The sequence below is a fragment of the Pygoscelis adeliae genome, unplaced genomic scaffold (genome assembly GCF_000699105.1).
Source record: "Pygoscelis adeliae isolate BGI_AS28 unplaced genomic scaffold, ASM69910v1 Scaffold67, whole genome shotgun sequence".
Lineage (NCBI taxonomy): Eukaryota > Metazoa > Chordata > Aves > Sphenisciformes > Spheniscidae > Pygoscelis > Pygoscelis adeliae.
Window position 1 is genome coordinate 3,016,275 of NW_008825271.1, and position 22,014 is coordinate 3,038,288.

The 22,014-nt window shown below is 41.6% G+C and overlaps 2 protein-coding genes across 2 annotated transcripts in view; one reads left to right on the plus strand and one right to left on the minus strand.

The window, feature by feature from the left end:
* IGFBP7 (insulin-like growth factor binding protein 7) overlaps positions 1 to 3,425 on the plus strand; it is a 16,418-nt gene extending 12,993 nt beyond the window's left edge. Inside the window, exons 4-6 of the mRNA XM_009329825.1 lie at positions 224 to 340; positions 1,481 to 1,607; positions 3,186 to 3,425. Of these exons, the coding sequence (XP_009328100.1) occupies positions 224 to 340; positions 1,481 to 1,607; positions 3,186 to 3,205 (264 nt within the window). The 3' untranslated portion in view covers positions 3,206 to 3,425. The remainder of the gene's footprint in view (positions 1 to 223; positions 341 to 1,480; positions 1,608 to 3,185) is intronic.
* Positions 3,381 to 21,974, minus strand: POLR2B (polymerase (RNA) II (DNA directed) polypeptide B, 140kDa). Its single transcript, XM_009329768.1, has 24 exons — positions 21,904 to 21,974; positions 20,003 to 20,153; positions 18,575 to 18,687; positions 18,089 to 18,308; positions 16,999 to 17,157; positions 15,377 to 15,541; positions 14,641 to 14,837; positions 13,769 to 13,888; positions 13,202 to 13,388; positions 12,085 to 12,228; positions 11,662 to 11,801; positions 11,432 to 11,543; positions 10,789 to 10,943; positions 10,333 to 10,531; positions 10,056 to 10,224; positions 9,491 to 9,587; positions 8,055 to 8,149; positions 7,506 to 7,756; positions 7,329 to 7,418; positions 6,944 to 7,051; positions 6,354 to 6,467; positions 6,100 to 6,260; positions 4,524 to 4,719; positions 3,381 to 3,620 (listed from the first exon to the last, which is right to left on the minus strand). The coding sequence occupies exons 1-24, from the start codon at positions 21,972 to 21,974 to the stop codon at positions 3,531 to 3,533; spliced, it is 3,504 nt and encodes a 1,167-aa protein (XP_009328043.1). The 3' UTR covers positions 3,381 to 3,530.
* Positions 21,975 to 22,014: the final 40 nt, after the last annotated feature.

Below are 22,014 nucleotides of genomic sequence, written 5' to 3' on the forward strand. Positions count from 1 at the left end.
GCAAGGAGAACGCAGCCCCCTTGCAGACGCTGAGGCATTGGGGTAGTGGGGCTGCAGTACGTGGAGGATAAGGTGAAATGCTGGCACTAGAAAAAACACTGCTCCCGCACAAAACACATTCATGTAAAACTAGTGTTGGTCTTGTCTGTGTGCAGGTATGGTCCTAACAGTTCTAGCATAAATAAGCCCCAAAGTTCTCACACCTTTCTGCCCTTCTGTTTAGATAATTCGGGGACAGTATGGTGTCCAGAGGATGGAGCTTCTGCCTGGGGACCGGGAAAACTTAGCTATCCAGACCCGAGGGGGCCCTGAGAAACACGAAGTGACTGGCTGGGTGCTCGTAAGTACTTTGTGTAGGCATAAAGCTGCACAAACAGTACAGTGCAGTTTGCAAACAGCTCATGAACAAAGAACAGTACAGAAGACACATGGCAACAGACAGGGGCATTTAAAGGAAAACAACCTGTGTGAATTAGACATGAAGGGTAAGGGTGGCTGCTGGCTCCGGTCTCGCCCGTTGCAGTTTTTCACCTCTGTCTAGCTTGCGGTAGAAGCATGCATTCTACAGTCAGAGAGGGCGAGAGTTAAATAAAAGATCTCCTTTCTGTATGTCATTACTTTCCTGCTGCCATTAGTGGGAAGGAGACCCTCTCCATGTCTAGGAAGTAATCGGTACAGAGAGGCAAGGCATCCCTAAGAAGGACCCACAGCTGAGGAGCCCTTATAGATCTGGTAGAATTCTCCTTTCTTCAGTGAAGCACATCACCTGCCTGAGGATAGCACAGCGCAGAAGCCATCAGCTCTCACTCAGCAGACCTCCTAAGCTACGGGAGTACCTGCAGGCTAATCGGCAATCGCCTTACATCAGAGAGAAGCAGCGGGGTGGCCAGAGGGAGCTGCTGTGCATCCCGGTAAAGGAATTGCAAGTATGACGGCTCCCAGCTGCAGAGAAGCTGGCAGCAGGGGAGCACAGCTCAGGGTGTTGGTTCCCGTACCACTTCCAAAAGCAGAGGTGGAAACAAGGAGAGGGAAAGGTTTGAGCCGATGATTTTGCTGAACTGACTGACTGGATGCAGCATGTTGTAGGAATGCTTTTTCTTCCTGCCTCCCTCCCCTTACCAAGCATGCAGTAGTCTGACACATCTCCAAACTAAGTAAACAATAAAAGAAAAGGAGGGAGCGTTACAGCACACGTAATCTGGCCTAGCAGCGAAGAAAGCTAGGCTGATCCACAGGAGCGGGTGCTTGTCCCAAACCTTACTGGAGAGAGCCACCGCAATCTGAACCAGACTGTTCAGAGCTGACGGAAGAAATCTCGCAGTCAGTGTGGTCCCTAAGGGTTAACTGCTACTTCATGCACTCTGTTCGTCTCATCACGTCTCAAGCAATTAACAAGTTATATAAAGATGCCTTAAAACAGAATCGCCGCCACCTATACACAGGATACTTATTGGGGGATGGGGGGTGTTTCTTCCCCTAGATATCTCCTCTGAGCAAAGAGGATGCTGGAGAATATGAGTGTCATGCATCAAACGCCAAAGGAGAGGCAACAGCTTCTGCAAAAATCCACGTTGTGGAAACTCTGCATGAAATAGCACTGACCAAAGGTAGGTAGTGTGGTTGAACACTCAGCAGCTCTTTCCCCTAACCGTTTCCTCAGTTATTTGGTACAGAAGGACCACCTCTGTTTAATGCTTTCTGAAAAAAAAACCCGCACACTAGAAATAGCAGTTTAGCATGCAGCTTTTACTGGGTTTGGCAAAACTTTCCCAGCAAATCTCAGCTGCTAGAGTTCTGAAGGGATTGTTAAATAACCCCCCAAGTGCTGTAAAGTACTGGAGATTAAGATACCAAATTAAAAACACCTTTTGGGGTTTTTACAAAGCAACTTTCAGTGGTTTTCCAGCCCTAAATTTGTATCCTCCTTTCACTGTTCTTGGGACACTTCCAAACCTGCCCATCTCTCCTGGGAGCAGTATTGGCACAACCAGCCCCAAAACAGAGGGGAAACTTCAAGCGCTTAAATTCCTGCCAAGTCCCTGCACCTCCTCATTCTTCCCCATCCTGAAAACATCCTAGTCCCTGCCATTCTCTCTCTGCATGCTGGAGCGTCAAACCCGGGATGGGACACACATGCCACAGCAGGCCTTTAGGCAAGACCTGAAGCCTTTACCCTCCACAGCCCTCAGCCAGTTTTCAAACCCGGGTCCTCTTTGCCAGGCTGTGTGCAAAGCTGATGGCAAACCAGCCACCCTCATTCCAGCTGCAAAGAGCATGGCTTAGTACCGAGGCCACGTGTGCTTCGGAATAAATCCGGAGAGGTGGAACAGTAATTGTAACCGTGCTAGAGGCAGAGGCACTGGGAACAAAGCATCCAGCTAGAGAATACTGTGCTGCCAAAGTCCACGTTTGAACATCATCCTTGGTTTTAATCCAGCAGCTTTATCTGAATGATACAGTCTTGACTTTCTGTATCCTTATATCCCTGAAGAGCTGGAAGACTTCCTTTAGAATATTAACAGCACCTGGCATTGAAATAAGAGCGTAAAATGAATCCCAGTATCACTTCCCCACAGGAACTTTGCTGAAGGTTTTTAGCTAGTCTCTAATCCCTTTTCAAACATCTTATTTATGGATGTGAATGAAATTGAGTTTTACCGAGTTGTTCCATGAGCAGCACGCTTATACCCCAGAATAGATGTTCCCTCGCCCTCTCACAGTAACTCTACCGCAAAGCTGTAGTACCACGTCTATTGCCTCATGGTTAATGGCTTATGTGCACACCACATGTCACAGCTGTTTCTTTTCAGCTGTAGGAAAGCTCTCAGGTAAGCATGCGGTAGCTAAGCAGTAAGCTGGCAGTCCACAATTACTTAAAGGAAATGATAACCTTAATGGAACAAACTGGCAGACATCATAGCTACACACTACGCGGTTAGGGAGTCTGTGTCCCGCGTCCAGGTGATCTCAGCACAGAAAAATGCCACCTATTGCCATTCCCCTGCTGCTGTAGTCCTGCAGTAAGGAAGGAAGGAAGGAAAGAAAGAAGGAAGGAGGGGGTCAGGAGTGAGTTGTCAGGTCTCGCCCTCAGCTAAGCCATCAGCTAACTCACTGTGCTACTGCCCAAGTTGTGATATTACCCCTTGGAACAGTACAGAGCGTAACATGTTTTTGTTTTTCCACAGATGATGGTGCAGAGCTGTGATGTGATGTGAGGACTTTCACTTACGCACAGTTTTAAATTAGTATTTTGGAAAGCTGCAACCTCTGCCTTTTCCTAGCTGACTAATCATTCCCTCTTAACTCCCTTATTCTTTGATTACCAATTTGCTTGGACGCTTCTTTCACAGATACACAAATAAAGAGATTCACAAGTTTGATTACAAATTTTTATTTACAGGAAATAAACGTACTTTTGAACAGCACATAGCAGATGAGTAAAATTGTATTTTAAATGCCACCTACACAAAATGAAACAAAACTTGAGCGCTTCAGTCTCATCATTAAAAAAATGCCAACCCCTTTAAAGGTTAAACACTCATCATACGAGGTGCAATACTCATAGACATCAGTTCTTGGAAGAGGAGTTTGCAGGCATAGGGCATCCGAACCAAAGATATCTGGAAAGAGATTTCAAAAGGCTTGTGATAAGCACTCCTAAAGCATCAACTTCCATCACGCTCTACACAAATAACTTGTCAAGTTTTTGGCTCAAAAGTGAATCCGGTTACGCATGAAAGCATTTAACAAGAATTGCTCACAGACAGTAACGAAGCAAGAGGGAAGCTTAGACTGTCTGTAGAGGCTACACAGCAGCTATCCAGAACACATTTTTAATGATAAAGCCTGCAGCCAAGGGATCTGATCTTAAACAAGAGCCATTTAACACGGAACATGGGGATAGCAAAGCGTGCCTGATGTGCAGTAAATGCAGTTAAGATTTCCAGCACGCATCTCTTCAGTAGCCTCAATGCCGTTGTTAGAGTTGCAGCAGTCAGTCCCTGGCACAAGAACAAGCCCGTTTAAGGCAACTATTTTTCTCTCTGCTGCCACTCTCCCTTGACACAGTTCCGTAACCAAGCACACACTACAGAGCTTTTTTTTATTATTATTTAAAAAGGGGGGAAAAAAAAAGTGCAACACAAAAGACCTCCCATGGGGACCCCGCTCTGCAAGCATAAATATCTTCATGGGGACAGTCACAAGGGCGATGGCTCTAAATTCCTGTGATTCTGAGTTTTACTTCTAAAAATAAGCTCTCAAGAGTTTAAAGTCTCTGAAAACTCTGCACTGCAAAATACTTGAACAGCATTTCCTGCCAAGTAACAAGCCAACACTGTAAAATTAATAAGGAAATATCCAAATTAACTAGGGCACTATAAACACTTGAAACAGTTATGAAACTAAAATAGCAATTGTTCTGGTGCTTCTTTAAATATTTACTTCCCTATTCTCCTGTTCACCCGAGTGGCATTTCCTCTTACCCACAAAGAGGAACACTGGCTGATGAAAACCACACGTACCTGAGTTTTATTACGGCATCCCCGGCATTCATAGGTGTGAGTCCTTGTGTTTGCGATCGCCATGATTCCACAGAGGTTACAGACATGGACTTGGTACGGGTCTGAAGCTTCAAACAGTCTTTCTCTCAAGAACTGGGCTGCTCCATGAGCAATCTGGCAATCTCGTTCCATTTCTCCAAAACGAAGGCCACCATCACTGAAAAGAGGAAAAGAAAAAAACCTTCAACTTTTGAGTTCATTGGCAAAATACATCAGTTCTTGTTGGTGGAACAAGTAACTTATCAGAACCACAAGAGCAGTATTACAAGGCAGGAGTAACGCTGTGCATTAATTGTCCTCTAACACCTCATAATAAAACTGTGAGGGAAAATGCAAACACAATAATTTGTAACTGCTGCTGAGCATTTCTAAAGCAGATGTCAGACAGCTAACAGCCACAGCACAACCGTACAGCAAAACGAGGTAAACAACTAAATCATCCTCTACTTATCTGTGGTGGGTTTAACCTTGGCTGGCTGCCAGATACCCACCAAGCAGCTCTCTCACTCCCCATGTTGACAGGACAGGGGGAGAAAATAAGATGGAAAAGCTCGTGGGTCGAGATAAAAACAGGGAGATAGCTTACCAATTACAATCACAGGCAAACAGACTCAGCATGGGGAAAATTAGTTTAATTTATTGCCCATTAAAAATGGAGTAGGATGATGAGAAACAAAGACAAAACTAAAAACATCGTCTCCCCTACCTTCTTCCCAGGCTCAACTTCACTCCTTTATTCCCAACTCCTTCCTCCCCTCCCCGTGGTGACAGAGGGAATGGGGGTTGCAGTCAGCGCGTAACAGTGCCACTCTGCCGCTCCCTCCTCCTCACGCTTCCCCGCTCCAGCGTGGGGTCCCTCCCATGGGATAGTCCTTCACAAACTGCTCCAGCATGGGCCCTTCCCACAGGGTACAGGGAACAGATTGCTGCAGCATGGATCCCTCACACATCACAGCTCCTGCCAGGAGCCTGCTCCAGTGTGGGCTTTCCACAGGCTGCAGCGTGGATATCTGCTCCATCATGGTCCTCCATGGGCTGCAGGCAGACAACCTGCTTTACCATGTCTCTTCACAGGCTGCAGGGGGATCTCTGCTTCGATGCTGGGAGCACCTCCTCCCCCTCCTCTTTCTCTGACCTGCAGGGCTGTTCCTTTTGCATTTTCCCACCACTCTCTCACAGCTGCTGCGCAGCATTTTTTACCCTTTCTTAAATATGTTACCACAGAGGTGCCACCAGCGTCGCTGATGGGCTCAGCTTTGGCCAGCAGCGGGTCTGTTTGAGCCAGCTGTAAGTGGCTGTGTCCAGCACAGGGCAACCCCTGGTCCTTTCTCAGAGAGGCCACCCCAGCAGCACCTCCTGCTACCAAAACCTTGACACCTGCACCCAGTACATCATCTTAAGCCAAACACATGAAAATGGGTGGCTAATTGGGGTGAGCTAATTAAGTTCTAGCTGCAAAGTTGAGGCAGCTAATTTTTAGGGATAAAAACTTGAAAGAACAAGAAAATACTGGATAGAAACTAATAAACATCCTTACCGAGATCTACCTTCCATGGGCTGTCTGTTAAGTATTTGGATTGGCCCTCTTGCACGAGAATGGATTTTGTCATCTACCATGTGCTTCAGCCGCTGATAATATGTAGGACCAATGAAGATCTGTGATGTGATTTTTCGACCAGTGAAGCCATTGTAGAGGACCTGAAGTAGTCAATGCAATCACTGAATCATAAGCCTTACTATCCATCAAATGTATATTAAAAAAATTACAGCGAATTGATATTTTGATTATACCTCATTTCCTCTTAGATGATAGCCATAATCTGATAAAAGATTGGAAATCTTCTGCACATTGACAGCATCATTAAAAGGTGTAGCATCACCAATTTCTCCCTTGTTTGCAGACACCTACAGAGAAGAGATTTGCAAAAGCTTGTCAGATTTCTGAAGGACTGGTCAGACAACATTAAGCTGTTTCAAACAGTTTTAACTCTTAATGCCAGAACTTGAGATCCCACGCCCATGATAGTACCCTATCTTGCTTTGTTTACCAGCTACACAATTTATAGTGAGATTTTAAAAAATACACACTATCAACAATTTTGCTACTCCTTTTTCTAGGTCATAAGAAATGTTTGGAATAAAAGCAACAGATGAGAGAGTACGTTGTAGTCCAACTTGCTGGACAAAATTTACAGGACTGTAGGTCTTCCCCAAGAAACCTGCTTTTGCTATAAAGTAACTGGAGAACAACCCTTAGTTTTTAGTGGATTAACACCTACCAGGGAGTAGTATCTTTAAAAAAAAAAACAAAAACGGGGAGGGAACCAAAAAACATTTTAATTCATATTGCTCAGACATACAGCATGAAAGATTCTTCTTACCTTCCCCTGAAGACACTCAATCAAGTGACCAATGGTCATGCGGGAAGGGATGGCATGGGGGTTGATAATTATATCAGGTGTGATGCCTTCACAGGTGAAGGGCATATCCTAGAACAGGGAAACAGACAGTCAGTACTTCCCAGAATACCAGCTTTAAGAAAAGCAGCTGCATGGATTCAAATTACATCTTTTAAAGCATTTCAGAGGCACTGAAGTACCACGTAAGAAGCAACTGTGTCCCTTTCTAAACATATTTTAGCTAAATTTAAGTCAATATATTGCACCTGAGTAGATATTCCACAGACAACTCACTTAAGGCAGTTCCAATGCTAAGAAGATCAGAGAGAAAATGTTAAGAAGGGGGGAAAAAAAAAAAAATCACTACCTCCTGCCTGTACTGGATACCACAGGTTCCTTTCTGACCATGTCTGCTAGCGAATTTATCTCCAATTTGTGGGATTCTTACAGAGCGTACCTGTAAGCCACAGGAAAACATTCAATTGGTAACTTAAATACAGAACAAAAATGATTAGAAGTAGAAAGCATATACGTCAGTGCTCACCCTAATCTTGCAGAACTTGTATCCTTCCTGGTTAAGGGTTACCATGACTTGATCTACAATACCAGTCTCACTAGTTCGCAGAAAAGTGCTACAGTCTCTCTTTGTGAAACGTCTATTAGTGCTTTCCAGTTCGTCTTCATTTTCTGGCAGCGTTACTGTTTTGCCAATGATGACATCATCCCCAGACACACGTACCCCAGGTGCTATCAAACCATCATCATCAAGTTTGTCATAGATTGCATGTCTCATACCTTGGGAAAAAAAAGAGGGGAAAAAAAAAAGAAAAAAAAGACTCCCAAATTTTTCAACATACTGACTTTGATGCTCTGTAGAAATTCAACAAGTCTGCTTGCAACTTCAGACTACTGCTAAAATGTCTGAAGATAATTTTATGCAAATATCTCAGCTGATGTATTTTGCTATTAATACAGACATTTCTGCTATTTTATATGTCCCAAAATAAAGACTGAATCAGTTCAACAACATTAACAACCTTGCCCACAAAAATTTACTTCAAAAAGTCAGTCTTCATACACTCCTATATCTTACCTTGGCAAGTTTCGCGTGTAGGCTTTTCAAAAACTTCCTCTTGGTCATACCCTTTTTTAGACTCTTGCTCTTTGTATGAGCGATAGAACACAGATCTGAAACAAAGTTATAAAGCCTTCTCCAGTGAAACCAGCATCATTTTTCCTCATCTGTACATCTCAGTTTCACTATAATCACCCCTTTATCACATATTATGGCTACTGTTACTAATGACAACCAAAACAAATAATGTTCATATGCCACACAACCCTTCCTCTAAAGTCTTGTTAATCTGACCATCGTTGAAGAGGGGAAAACAAAAACACCCCACCCAACAAACAAAACAGTTTCAAATGGCATTTTGATGGTCACTTTTCAGATATTGCCAAAGTACCTATAGATAACATGCTAATTTTTTGATGAACTGCAGAGACCTTTGGACCTGCTTGACATCTCAAAAGTAGTTATTATTCCTAAAGATTATTCACATCTTCATCATATCATTCTCATATTACTTTTCTCCTTATACCTGCCGTTTTGCAAGCATTTTAAGGCTTCTACTGCTACCTTGCAGTGCCACACTCAGTACAACTGAGCTGCAGTAGAAAACTTTCAATTTATATAGGCTTCTTTCTGGGGCTTTATGGGTTTTTGACTGCCACCTCAGTTGCCAGCACACCAAAGCCACAGCCTTTCAGATAAATATTATCCACATTTAATTGCTCCCATGCACACAGGAGGTTCTATAAAAGCTTCACGTGAGCCATAAAAGTCCGATAGTCTCATATTTATTCTACATTGGATCCAAGATTCCAAGCACTTGGGATACCAAGCCCACTTCTTGGGCCCAACTTGGACAAAAGAAAATGAACAAAACCAGAAACCTATTGATCAGCTATACAGCTAACCACAGCCATCTAAGAACTATAATGCACAAAGTCACATCAGGTGCCAGTTGTCCCAACTGCAGTTCCTACTAAGGAGAGGAGCATGCCAATCCTCACTGGTAGCAACTGTTGCGCTACTAAAGACAAGGCTTTATTACAAAGCTGCAATACTGCCGTTAAAGAGTTCATATAACTGGCAAGAGTTATATGAAAATATAACAGCAAAGAGTCCAAATGTTTTTTTCATTTAACCATTGTACAAAGAACAGTAAATGTAGTGAAGACCAAAATGGAAGAGTTGGGAAGACAGAGTGGGAAGTCAGGTTACACAAAGGATGAACGATTACTCGCTGTGTTTTGCTAAGATACACACTCACCATTTTCACTGTGCTGATCCCTCCACCCCCATTAAAAAAAAAATAAAAAAAAAAAATTAAAAAGCTGCTCAGGTTGGAGAGATTTGGAGAACGGTGCCTTCCAGCGTAAGACGAACTTTTCCTGAGCCTCTGGACAACTCAGTATACTTTTTTTTCCTTCCAAGCAGTTAAAAAAAAATTTCCAAAGTCGTACCTGAAAAAGCCTCTGTCAACAGCAGAACGGTTCATGATGACAGAGTCTTCCTGGTTATAGCCTGTGTATGATGCAATGGCTACAATCGAATTGATACCTATAATACGCAGAACAAATACTTTGAAAGGATGCACACGTACCAGACAGGCATTCCTTGTAACTCAAAATAAGCTGTATTCTCTATAGTGAGGCTGTTCTACCCTTTCCGAGATAAAACCTCCATGTCCCACACGCAAAAACCACATAGTATTAGCAAATGCAGCTTTGGGTAGAAAAGAGAGTCAAGAGTGACCCCTTGTGAAGAACTTAGCAAATACCAATACAGAAAATGCATTTTTCCAGTTAGATTTTAGCAGACTATATGGATAAAGTAGTTTCAGCTGCAACACTAGCAATGTATTTTTTGCAGTCTAGGTGTCCAGCTACAAGTTAACTTTTAACCTATAATTAATTTTTAAATTACATACATTTGCTAAATATTCAGGTATTTTACACACAACATTTGTGACATAGTTTAAACAAAACAGTAGTATTTTTGTTTAGTAAACATTAACTGACAACATACCTGCTGGTAACTCTCTAAATCGCAAGTACTCCATGGAGCGTGTTGTTACAAGGGGCTTCTGAGGATAATACAACACATGTGCCAGCGTATCCATACGAACATGAAAGTTTGTAATGTAAACTCCCATAGCCTGTTTACCCATAGCAGACTGGTATGTGTTCCTGGGAGACTAGACAGACAAGGGAAGACCGGTATATATGTATATAAAGCTCTTACCCATACACCAGTGGGTTTTCTATCAACTTTAAAAGCAGGATGTCAGAAGTGATGCACTGACCTGGTTGTGATCAGGGAAAGGGATAATAGATGCACATACTCCCAGGATCATAGATGGGTGAATCTCACAGTGTGTGTATGTTGAACAATATGCCACACCTTTCTCTTGCAAGTCATCTGGAGTCATTGCCAGCATCACAGTCTCTTCTTCCAGTGTATCAATGTACTCTACTACACCACTGGCCACGAGATCCTGCCAACTGAATAACCAATGTCTGAAATACTCAGCTAACACATAAAATAGGTCTCTTCATCAGTAACAAGAACAAGGGCTTCCCTGGCTTATTACTACTACCACTGTCTCAGTGTGATAAAAAAAATGAATTAAGCTACCAGGCAGAGAAAGCATCTTTGTGTTGCACAAAGCTTTAAACATTTCTCTCTCCAATCTGGGGGAACTTGCAGCTTCCAAGATGGAAAATGAGCCGTTCAGTTGAATTTCAGGAACATATCTCACCTGTAATTGTTATACTCTCGTTCCTTCAGTTGGTCAATATGCCTTTTCTTCAACAGCAACTTCTGTTTTTCCACAATTAAAAGGGGCCGACAAATTCTGCCTGCATCAGTATAGATGCGAATTTCTCGCTCACGAATATCCCTAATCATTGAGACCTGTACAAGAAAGCAGCATGCTGTGAGTACAAAGTCTCAGCCTAGAATCAAAACTACAAAACACAAAATAGGGTAACAAAGTTCTCTAAAGCAAAGGCCTTACAGGTGCTATCAGCAACACAGAACAAACATTAACACTCCTAGAAACAGAAGCATTTCAAGACACTATTTTGAACTGTTTTTTCAACTGGATCCTCTTAAAAAAAAAAAAAAACACAAAAAAACTCCACACACAAAAAAACAAAACAACAACAGCAAAAACGCCACAACCAAGCAACAAACCACACACAAAATCAAACAAACAACCAACCCAAAAAGCACCAAACCCCAAAAAACTCCCAAAATAAAAAAAAAAAAAAAACAAGCCATGTGAAGTATGTTCAGAAAGAGACTTGCAAATAATGCTATTTGGAGCTTGCAAAGTAGTATCAAGGCATTATCCTCCCTCATCTAAAAAGAGACCCGAACTCTAGACATAAAATTTATACCTCCGACACAATGATGTCCATCTGACGACGGAGCTTCCTTAGGGTATTCATGAGCTGCTCTGGATCTTTGTGTATTCCTACCCAGCAGCCGTTAACAAAGATCTTGGTAGCACTAGAAAGAGGGAAAAACAAACAAATAAAAAAAAAACCCAAAACAAAAAACCAAACCCTTGAAGTGTTGTGCAAGATAAAAAGCTTAAGTCTGTTTAAACAGTTTCATTTGCACATACTCAGCTATTGCTGCTGGAGATATTTCTTCCAGGTTTTCCATACTCCACTCTTCCAAGAATTCCAAAATTGGCGACGGCTGAGACCCCACAGAAATGTAAGCCATCAGGGCTAAGTTCTTCACAAGTCCTACTGCATGACCCTAGTTGAAACACAAAATTAACTTGCATTTCCAAATCAATAGATTCCCCCAATAAGATCCAAGAACTTAAACTTTGAGTCCTCAAGGAACTGGACACAAACCATGCTATTTACTCTATTAATTTCTACCATTCAACTACAGAGTTAACTATAAAGCTAAATATTCATGTCAGTATTTCAAAAAAAGTGCAAGTGATCATCACAAGTGCCATGGCTATAAAATGACTAGTGGATAAAAGCAGTTGGGCATGAGTAAGTACTGACATAAATACTACTTTCATTACCTCTGGAGTCTCAGCAGGGCAAACCATTCCCCACAGCGTATTGTGCAGCTGTCTGGGCTTTGCCAGTTTACCATCTCTACCAATTGGAGAATTCAGGCGTCTCAGATGGGAAAGCGTAGATGCAAAAGTCAAGCGGTTTAACACCTGCATGTAGTAAGGAATTTGGTTAGTCAAAGCTTCTTAAGTGTGTTGTTGACCAGCATCATGATACATTAGAGCAAAGGATCAATGCCCTCTAGAAATTAGGTTCTTCAAAAGAACTAAAATCGCTCTGATTTTTGTTAGCTACACTTTTTAGTTCACCTCCATCAATCTTAGACTAAGTTTACCCTTAAAATCTGTTTTTTGTAATATAGCTTACTCTGATTAGGTAACTAGAATGAGTGATACTCATAAAAATACTTTTTAAGCTGCATTTTCACCAGGAGGGTTTGCCAGTACAGAGATCTTTCCAAACTTAGTTTGAAAAACTAAGATGACTGAGTTATTAGGAGCAAATCAGCATTTACAACACACCATCCAGGGACAGCTACCATCTTCACCCCTTTCCTAACTTTGCTTTCCCCAAATTATGATCTCGCCAAACAAAACGTGCTGGCATTTAAAAACTCTTACCTCTTTCCTGTTTCCACCTTTATGAGAAACAAGCTCAACTAAGCACTGCTGTGGGCTAATAAAGTCAGTGCTCCTCATCATTAGCTGTGGAACACATAACTGTTATACTACAAGGTGTCACTCAAGTTTCTTTAACCACTTGTGAAGCACTGAAAGTAATTAAAGGAAAGAAATCCATCCTCCCTAAAGATTCCCTGGGACTAGGACTTGACCAGACACACAAGCATATGTTCTAACACAAGAAGTCTTTACAAGAGTTACACCAACAGTGAACACAATAGCTAAAATCAAAACCAAACAACAACAACAAAACCCCAAACCCCACACCAGACTCAACTATTTGGATCTTCATCCGTTTCAGCTATGGAAGTTTCCTTTTAAAAATGGTTCTATTTAACATACAACACGCATGGCTGCCAAGCAGTGTTAAACTCTTCCATGATACGGTTTTACTCTTATGCAAACCTGACAAATGCTACCATGCTTTATTCAGCTATTGTACCTGAGATACTCCTGCTCTGGCCTGATGAGCTTTCTTCTGGTCACCCCAGTTTCCAGTTGCCAATGAATACTTCAAACCATCTGAAATAATTCTTGTTTTAATTGCCAGTTCCAAGTTGAAATCTTTCCCTCTGTCAATAAACTTTTGTGCATATATTCTCACTTCCTTCAGCAAGTTCTTAAACATTCTGTAGAAGAAGATGCCAAGAAACATGATGAAACAGTGCTATAGCAATTCAGCCTACCCGGCACTATTTGGAAAAAATGTCACTGGCCTCCTGAACAGAAGCAAGTAATTTGTAACTAGAGGAGGAAAGGGGAAAAAAACCAAAACAAATTAACCTGTTTGTGAACATGCACAAAATATGCTTCAAAACAAGCTGATGCTAGCCACCTACTATTAGAGGTATCTTACCCACTCCATGAAAAAGTCATAATCAGATACAGGCTGTGTTGCCCTAGGCCGGGTATCAGACACCACAGAATAGTCTGATTGGTTTAGAAGCGCAGAGTCGGCAATGCCTCTACCATTAATTACCTCCAAAGAAAATGTATATATTATAGTTACCCTCTGAACAGGAAAGCTAACAGTGGCCCAGCAAGATCCAGTCTTTTGTTGCCATAATGATCTCTGTCATCCAGCTCTCTTCTTCCCAGTGCTGCCAGCAACAATCTATGAACCATATACCTAAGCAAGTAAGATAGTTTATGTTTTAAACTGACAGCAGACATTCACAACAAAGATTACATGCTTTCACAGATAAATCAGTGAACTGTTTCCTAAAGGTTGTCCGTTCTAGATCTTTAGGATACGGCTGTCCTAAAACATACCTCTTCAGCACGTACGTCCTTAGAGGTGCATGACCCACTGAAAGTTCAGATAACTACAGAGAGAAGTTAATATTTACATCATGATGGCAACACACCTTCTGCTACATGTCCGTCCTGTACTGTAATATGTGCTGTGTTTAAGCACACGGAATCAGGTATAAAATGGTAAGTCTCCTGATGCTATGGTTCATCTGCATGCCAATAAGCAGTGGTCAAGAGGATGTGCTAGTAGTTTTAAAGAGTGGGTTTACATTACAAACAGCTTATCAGTACTTATCTACACATTAGTTATCAACCTCTATATGTTGTCCACGCAACACCATGTCAAAAAGAGTAATTTATCACTATCATCACATCGAACGTAAGACCCAGAATGTGTTGGAGGCTTGTTTTGTTTCTTTTTTTTTTTTTTTCCTACTTTATCAGCATTGCATTTTCTCAGCTAGGAAAAATATACCAGTGCCCTAAAGTTTATCACTGAGTATCCAGAAGACTGCGGTTAAAAACAAACTCCCATTCAGTGTGTTCTTCCAATCATAATACATATATGTGAATAAAATCTGTATTCAGTGTCCATTTGCAGATGTGTGACAGAAAATACTGACATACCCTAGGAAATAGGCCTTTTTGGTTTCACAGAAGTCACTGACACCAACATGCGGGAGCATTTCTTTCTGCAAGACTTCTTTAGCGTACTTGATTCTCTTTTCTTTGGTGACACCTGGCTTTGCACCTCTTGATCCAATGAAGTTTAGAGCAACATTTTGCTCCTGAATGACAAACGCTTCATCCAGAGAAGGTTTGACCTAATGCACAAAACACAGCAAAATCCTGTAGCACCCAGTGCCTGTTGGGGTTGACAGAAACTGCGCAGTAGTTTGCTGATGATTCTTTTCAGGAACTGCTAATTACTGATGCAGTTCTTTCTGGCTTTACTATAGTAGCTCTTTCAAGAGCAGCAGAAAACAGTAATGGAGCATGCAGGAAGCACATAAAAATAGTTTATTGACTTCAGAAAATAGTTTTCATTCAAGTATATTCTAGGCCTGTTGCTGCTTCAGGTATAAATCGGGATTTTACAATTAAAGTCAATGGCAGCAGGATAAGACGCTACCTCTCCAAATACATATTAACTCTTCAAAATTTCCATTGTACTTTGTTCACTTAAAATATTCATTAGAATAGGTTTAGGCAGAGAACTTTTGACATTTCTAATAGACGACCCACAAAAATAATGAAGTAATAAATTACAATTGGAAAATGAACAATACTTTGAATGATGATTAGCCACACCTACACATCACTAAATGTCAAGCCAGGAAATAACTTATTTAACATATATTACCATTTCCATCATTTCTGGATCTTCAAAATCATATATGATGTGCTCTAAAATGTCCCTGTCGGACACAAAGCCTAGCGCACGAAAGACAATTATGATGGGGACTTCTTGTTTGATATATGGCAAAGTTGCTACAATGCGCTGACCAATAGCACTCTTCTTTGCACCCTGAAAAGATGGGGGAAAACATACATTAGTCTTAAATGATCTTGCCTTTAAATAAAAATATCTCTCTGGACTTGGATGATACAGCATAAGTGTATTTATTCAAGCACTACAGGAAACCACGACTTCTCAGTAGGCCAACTAAGGAGCTATTCTGAAACCTTACTCCATCAGTGACTTTCTTATTTTAAAAACATTTCTAACTTCAGAAGTCTGCAAAAACTTGGAAAGCAAGTTTTAAATTAATTTATTAATTAAATTTAAATTATTAATTTAAATTATTAAATTTAAATTATTAAATTCCTTTGCTGATACAAAGGAATTTAAATCACAGAATCACAGAATCATTAAGGTTGGAAAAGCCCTCTAAGATCATCAAGTCCAACCGTCGACCCAACACCACCATGCCCACTAAACCATGTCCCTAAGCGCCGCATCTACACGTCTTTTAAATACTTCCAGGGATGGTGACTCAACCACTTCCCTGGGCAGCCTGGTCCAATGTTTAACCACTCTTTCAGTCAAGAAATTTTTCCTGATATCCAATCTAAACCTCCCCTGGCGCAACTTGAGGCCATTTCCTCTCGTCCTATCACTTGTTACTTGGGAGAAGAGACCGACACCCACCTCGCTACAACCTCCTGTCAGGTAGTTGTAGGGAGCGGTGATAATACTATTCATTCACTCTTGCGCATCCTTTCTCTCCCCTTGTGTACTTGCAAAGGGCAATCCTATCCACCTTCAGCTTTCCTTTGTCAGCTTAAGCCCAGCTTTTCTAATCCACTGTGTAAGACTCTCCATTCTCATGATCATTCAAGTAGCTGCTCCCCCCCTCCCAGAAAGAAACAAACATTGTGGGATGCAGAGGGACAACCACTCAAGACTGCCCCAGCCATCAGGAGCAGAGTGGTGTACGGCTTCTATTAAAGTTACTCTTTGAACATGTTTGGGAATTTCCAAACATCTGTGCAACGGTAAATGAGTACTGACACCTTCTGCTTTTGAAGTTATGAATAGTACTTATTTCCCCTCACAGGTGGCACAATTAGATGTTAAATACGAATTAGTATGTGGTCTGCAAAACACATCTAAACCTTGGCCGGCAGCAAAGACAGGGTGCCTGCTCCTACTCTTGCCCTTTGTCAAAAAAACAGGAAGCAACTTGTTTGGATTTTCTAAAAACTCATTTACAGTAATTCTAAAATGATTTTTTCAGCCTCGCCCTACAACCTGCCACAAACTGAGTCTTCGTCAAATTACTTGTCCCAGAGACAGGTATAATCTATGACAAACAGAATACCTTTTCATTTAATTTTACCTTCTTTATAACTTAGCATCAGAAGAAATTTCTTCTCAAAATCCCAAAAGTAAATGACATGAAGAGACAGGACAGTAACAAAACTCCTAAAACAATCTTTCATGTAAGCCCTAGGGCAGGGGTTATTACTGCTTAGGCATACCTGCCCACCTCTGGCCAGCATGCTAACCCATATAGTACTTGTTGGTCGAGAGGAATTTTCCAGACAAGATCTACACTCTCCCGTGTAGGCATATTTTGAATCCTTCTTTGCAAACACATATACTGTGTTTGTAGCCATTTTCTCTTGAGCAATCAGAACCTGTGTTAGAAACAAGAACACTAGTAAATAACTGACAAAGGGCATGCTGAAAGTAACAAGCACAGCGTGGTTCTACTATTCCTTCACATGCCTTAAAAGCACTGCACAGCATGAAGTCAATTTGCCAAACTCAGTTGGATTATACTCTACATTTTAAAAATACAGTATTAAGCAAAACATACACCTAGTTAAGACAGAATAACCAAAACAAAAGACTCCGAGAACACTGTTCTCTATGAGGTACTTACTGCATCTGCTAGTTGCGCTGAGACATTTGTGTTAGCTTTAGGCAAAACACTGATAAAGAAAGAATTTCACTATCTGTTTCCAAGGCCAACGCACTACACAGGCATTTGAATTTAAATGCCAGCTCCGACGGTCAAAGACAGATTTATTTATTTTTTTTCCCCCAAGAAGAAAAATACAATTCTACTTCTTTTGCTGCATTTGCCCAGCTGTCAGTTACAAAAAAACTGGCAGTTTCATCGGTGAGGCACAAGCATGGAGAGGATATGATTTGCTAAAGCTGAATCCACAGCAATGGAGGGAAAAACTTATTCTTGTAATAAAATGCATCTATACAGCTGTAAACAAACTGGAGGAGACTCTGAGTGAAGTACCACCTCATTTTAGAGTGCATGCTGCTCTGCAATATTGAAAATGGAAAGGAAAATATCTAGAGTACTTAATGGCATTCAATGCAAAACAGTTTATGAAACTGAAGAAGGGAAACATGCCTCAGAGAAGAAAAGGTGGTTCGAGAAAGTCCTAACAGAGGACTAAAAGCCCATCTTTCTACAAGATTACGAGTGCCTGCAGTAACTGTGATACACTGGAATAAAAGTGCTTATGGTCCTGGCAAAACATACGGAAACAAGTAACGGAACTTTCAGTGTCTGTGAAGATGACTGTGCAAGGTATAATCTCTTACCTTTTCTGATCCGTTAATGATAAAGTAGCCACCAGGATCAAGCGGGCATTCGTTCAGTTCACAAAGATCACGGTCAGTTAAGCCATTCAACAAACAGTATGTTGAACGTAACATAATAGGAATTTTTCCTATAAAAGTTTTCTGATGCTGTGTCTGTAACTGATCCTCCCCTTCTTTAATAACTGTTTTAGTTATATCCACATACAAGGGGGCTGAATACCTACAGAATAAAAACACCATCGTGTTATCTGTCAGTTATTACTCCAGGTTATACAGAAGGATAATCAATGCAGTTATTCAAGCACTCACTGGTAACGTTAAGCATTATTACCAAATCACCGTCTGGATTTAACAACTAGACATCAAAATTTAAATAGAGCAGTAATTATTACGTTTTCAAGGCACTACTAAATTGAAAAAGACTGTCAATTAATAATGCAGGGCCAGTCCTTCCCTGCATTTATCCACTACAGAGTTCATTCTTACGTAAGGTTTCTCAGTCTGGCTTCATTGGGCATCATAGGTGAGGGTGCTCCATCTCTTTCCCAATGTGTAGGTTTGGAGAGATAGATTTGTTCAAACTTCAACAGATACCGGGGCTGGAAAACAAGAAGACATTTACCTGCAATGGAAGAAACATCCATTTCGCTTGTTCAAAAGCAGCCCTAGAGCTTAATACCCAATGCTGCTGCATGTCATCAGCCCAAGGTATGGAAACAATCCCGATTCAGATGACTGGATCAAAAAAGCACTCAAAAAACTTTCAATAATTTCTGAACACCTCATTAATAAAAAAACCAGAGGAAACTGAAGGGTCAAAACCATTGGTAAGAGAAGAATAAAGTACCCAAATAGGTCTCCTTCCTACAGAATAGCTAACAAACTCAAAATCTGCCAAGTCAGTGAATATATTAACAAACAATATGCCTTACATATGCCTACTTAGATATTTATAGTTTATGTAACTTTAGATAAAACTGCTAGTTTTATGATGCAAAAAGGTGAATCTGCTTCAACACATACAATGAGATAGCTGACATATCAAACAAGGTGTGAGCTTTTGTAAAGCTTTGCTCCCATGCACAAAACATTAAATTTAATAGCTTTTAGTTCCACAGAAATCCTTTCACTTGTTACAGTGAAACCATGGGCATGAAAGGACAGATACCGTTCAGCAATAGAATAATTCCAGGATATTCATTTTGCTCTGAGAGCCACTCACCCCTCAGAATCCTACTGCAATGAGATTTCGAGCATTGCATTCACTTAAATCAAAAGCCTCACATTTAAAATAAAGGGGTAGAAGTGTTAAAACAATACCCTTATCAAAGTGCACTTGTGTGTCTGGTAGGGGGAGCTAGAACTTAAAAGAAAGCAAGCAGTTACACAACAGTAGCTTTGTTCAAGTGTTTCGTATGTGTGGTGCACAAGCATGCCAAGGCAACTTGGCTCTTGACCTCCTTGCGTGCAAAAGGACCTGGAGATGAGCCGCTCTACTCATAAAGCGTTCCTTCACAGACCAAAATCAAGGGGGGTAGGGAAATATAAGCAAATCATCAGACCTGCACGTATACAAGTTGAAAGGCTCGTTGCCTTACAACCTTTGCTTGGTCATTTCTCTACTCAACGAACAATTTAGCCAGCAGGAGAGGGTAACTGTACAGAAGAGGGAAGTTTGATTCCACGGATAACAAAGCTCTTAGGTGTGTTTCTCAGCCATATACCCAACTATCTGGAAACTTGGCCATGTACCTCATAGACACCAAAGAGTTCGTACTTCTGTCCTATTGACCACATGAGCGGTGTCATAACTCAGATGTATTGCCGTCTCTTAAGACGGGGGCTGAATAAAACCCACCTAAAGCCATTTTGCATTGTAAAAACACATCACCTCTGCCGGGGGTCTCCACTTACCGGCTCTTCCACTTCTCCTGTGGCATGCTGGGCTTCAGCTTGTAAATCAATCGGTGGAGCATCTTCAACAATTCTCTGCACAGACATCTGAATAAACTCATCAAAAGAATCCAACTGTTGCCTGACTAAACCCTTTTCATCAAAATAGGAGCTAAAAAAAAAAAAGTCCATTAATGAACAAAAGATCTTAATTTAATTCATGTACTTTATACATCAACAAGCTTAAGATGTATTTATTACAAAACCTTCAAAAGCTATGAAATACAGCACAGAATCAAACACATTCACTCTTCCCAAGGCATGAATTTCAAACACAGATGCCCAAAAACGCTAAACAATTCTCTCTCAGTGTTTGAAGGCACAGACACTACAAAGTGACAGACTTGCTGCCACCTCTTGGCTAAGCCATGACTGTATGCACAGTCTACCTTAAATTAGAAGGGAAACATGATGACTGAAACCTCAGTGAAAGTGGCTTCAGCTAAAACTTTCAGCAATGTATGGAAATTACTTTGCTTTAACTAATTTTCCAAGCTGCAGTAATCTGAGTGCATGCCCCTAAGTCAAGGTAACAGTTCTCAGAACTTTTCTTAGCTTGGATCCCCTCTGTTCCAGCCACACAGAGATTCCCAGCATCACTCCTTCTCCGGATTTCCCCTAGCCTTTGTGTCACCCAGCTTCAACCCAGCACAACCTAACCGTAAAAATCAAAGCCTAAATTCAAAGCCCCACATCCTAACTTTTAATGGGATGACCTAAACACATCTGCTGCATGAGCTCCTGCCAGCAAGCTCCTCTACCTCACATTCCTGAAGCCAGCCAGGGAACCCACACTACCTCAGCTCCTGCTCCGTCACTGCCAAGATCTCTGGAGAAAACTAGTAAGAACTACCTCCCTACCAATAACTCAGGCTTCCCCAAGAAGGGGAACACACCCTTGGCTATCATACTGTTGCCACAGTGAATCTTGCCAGCACAGTCTGCTATTGCACAAGGGGAAGGAGAAAGGGAAAGTGCAACCTGTATCACAGAACGGTTGAGGTTGGAAGGGACCTCTAGAGATCATCCTGTCCTATCACCCATTCAAGCAGGGTCACCTAGAGCTGACTGCCCAAGACTGTGTATAGATGGCTTTTGAATACCACCAAGGACGGAGACTCCATAACCTCTCTGGACAATCCGTGCCAGTGCTTGGTCACCCTCACAGTAAAAAAGTGTTTCCTCATACGGAGTGATGTGCAGCCTCAGCTGAAGGACTTGCCTCCGTTACCTCCCACCTGACTGAAAGCAAAGGTAGTACTCTTCACTGGGCTGCAAGAAAAAGGACCTCCTCCTGCCTCCAAGGTTTCTCATCTCCGCTCTCCATCCAGACTGCCTGTGGGACCACCCCTGCAGATACTGTTCTGTTTGCAACTACTCCCCTAAGACACCAGTCGTATACATATTATGAATGATGCAATTAGCAAGAGAAACACTTTTTACTCAGTTCCACACAGCATCCCACTCCTTAACAGTCACAAGAAGCTGCAGGTCCTGGACACTCATGTCTTGCTAGAAAAACACTAACATGGTGAAATGGCTAAGTAGCGACTTCCTAATGCCAGCATCAGCTGTGAGAGTAGCGGGCAAAATCATGTGCTTGATATGGTATCAAAATCACTTCTCACTTCATTCAAAAGATGACTGCCCCCCCTACTGGGGGCCAGTAGGGCTTCTTAATCCCTAATGACAACCCTGCTGCTTCTGCTTAAAGCCCTTCTGCTCTGAAAGTGCTAAACCACACAATTTAGCATAACCAAGCCTGCAGCTCCCATGACATGCTGCTAGCCAACTGGATGTTACCTGTAAGACCAAGAGCACGTACACTGAAGCGTTATGAACAGTGAGCTTTAAAAAGTCACCTAATAACGATCCAGCAGGCTTCTTGCCACAAGTCGGGGGTGATTTCATCATCGTCTTCATCATACTGCATATCTGTCGAGGAAGCACAACGCTGCAGTCGGGCTCCATTC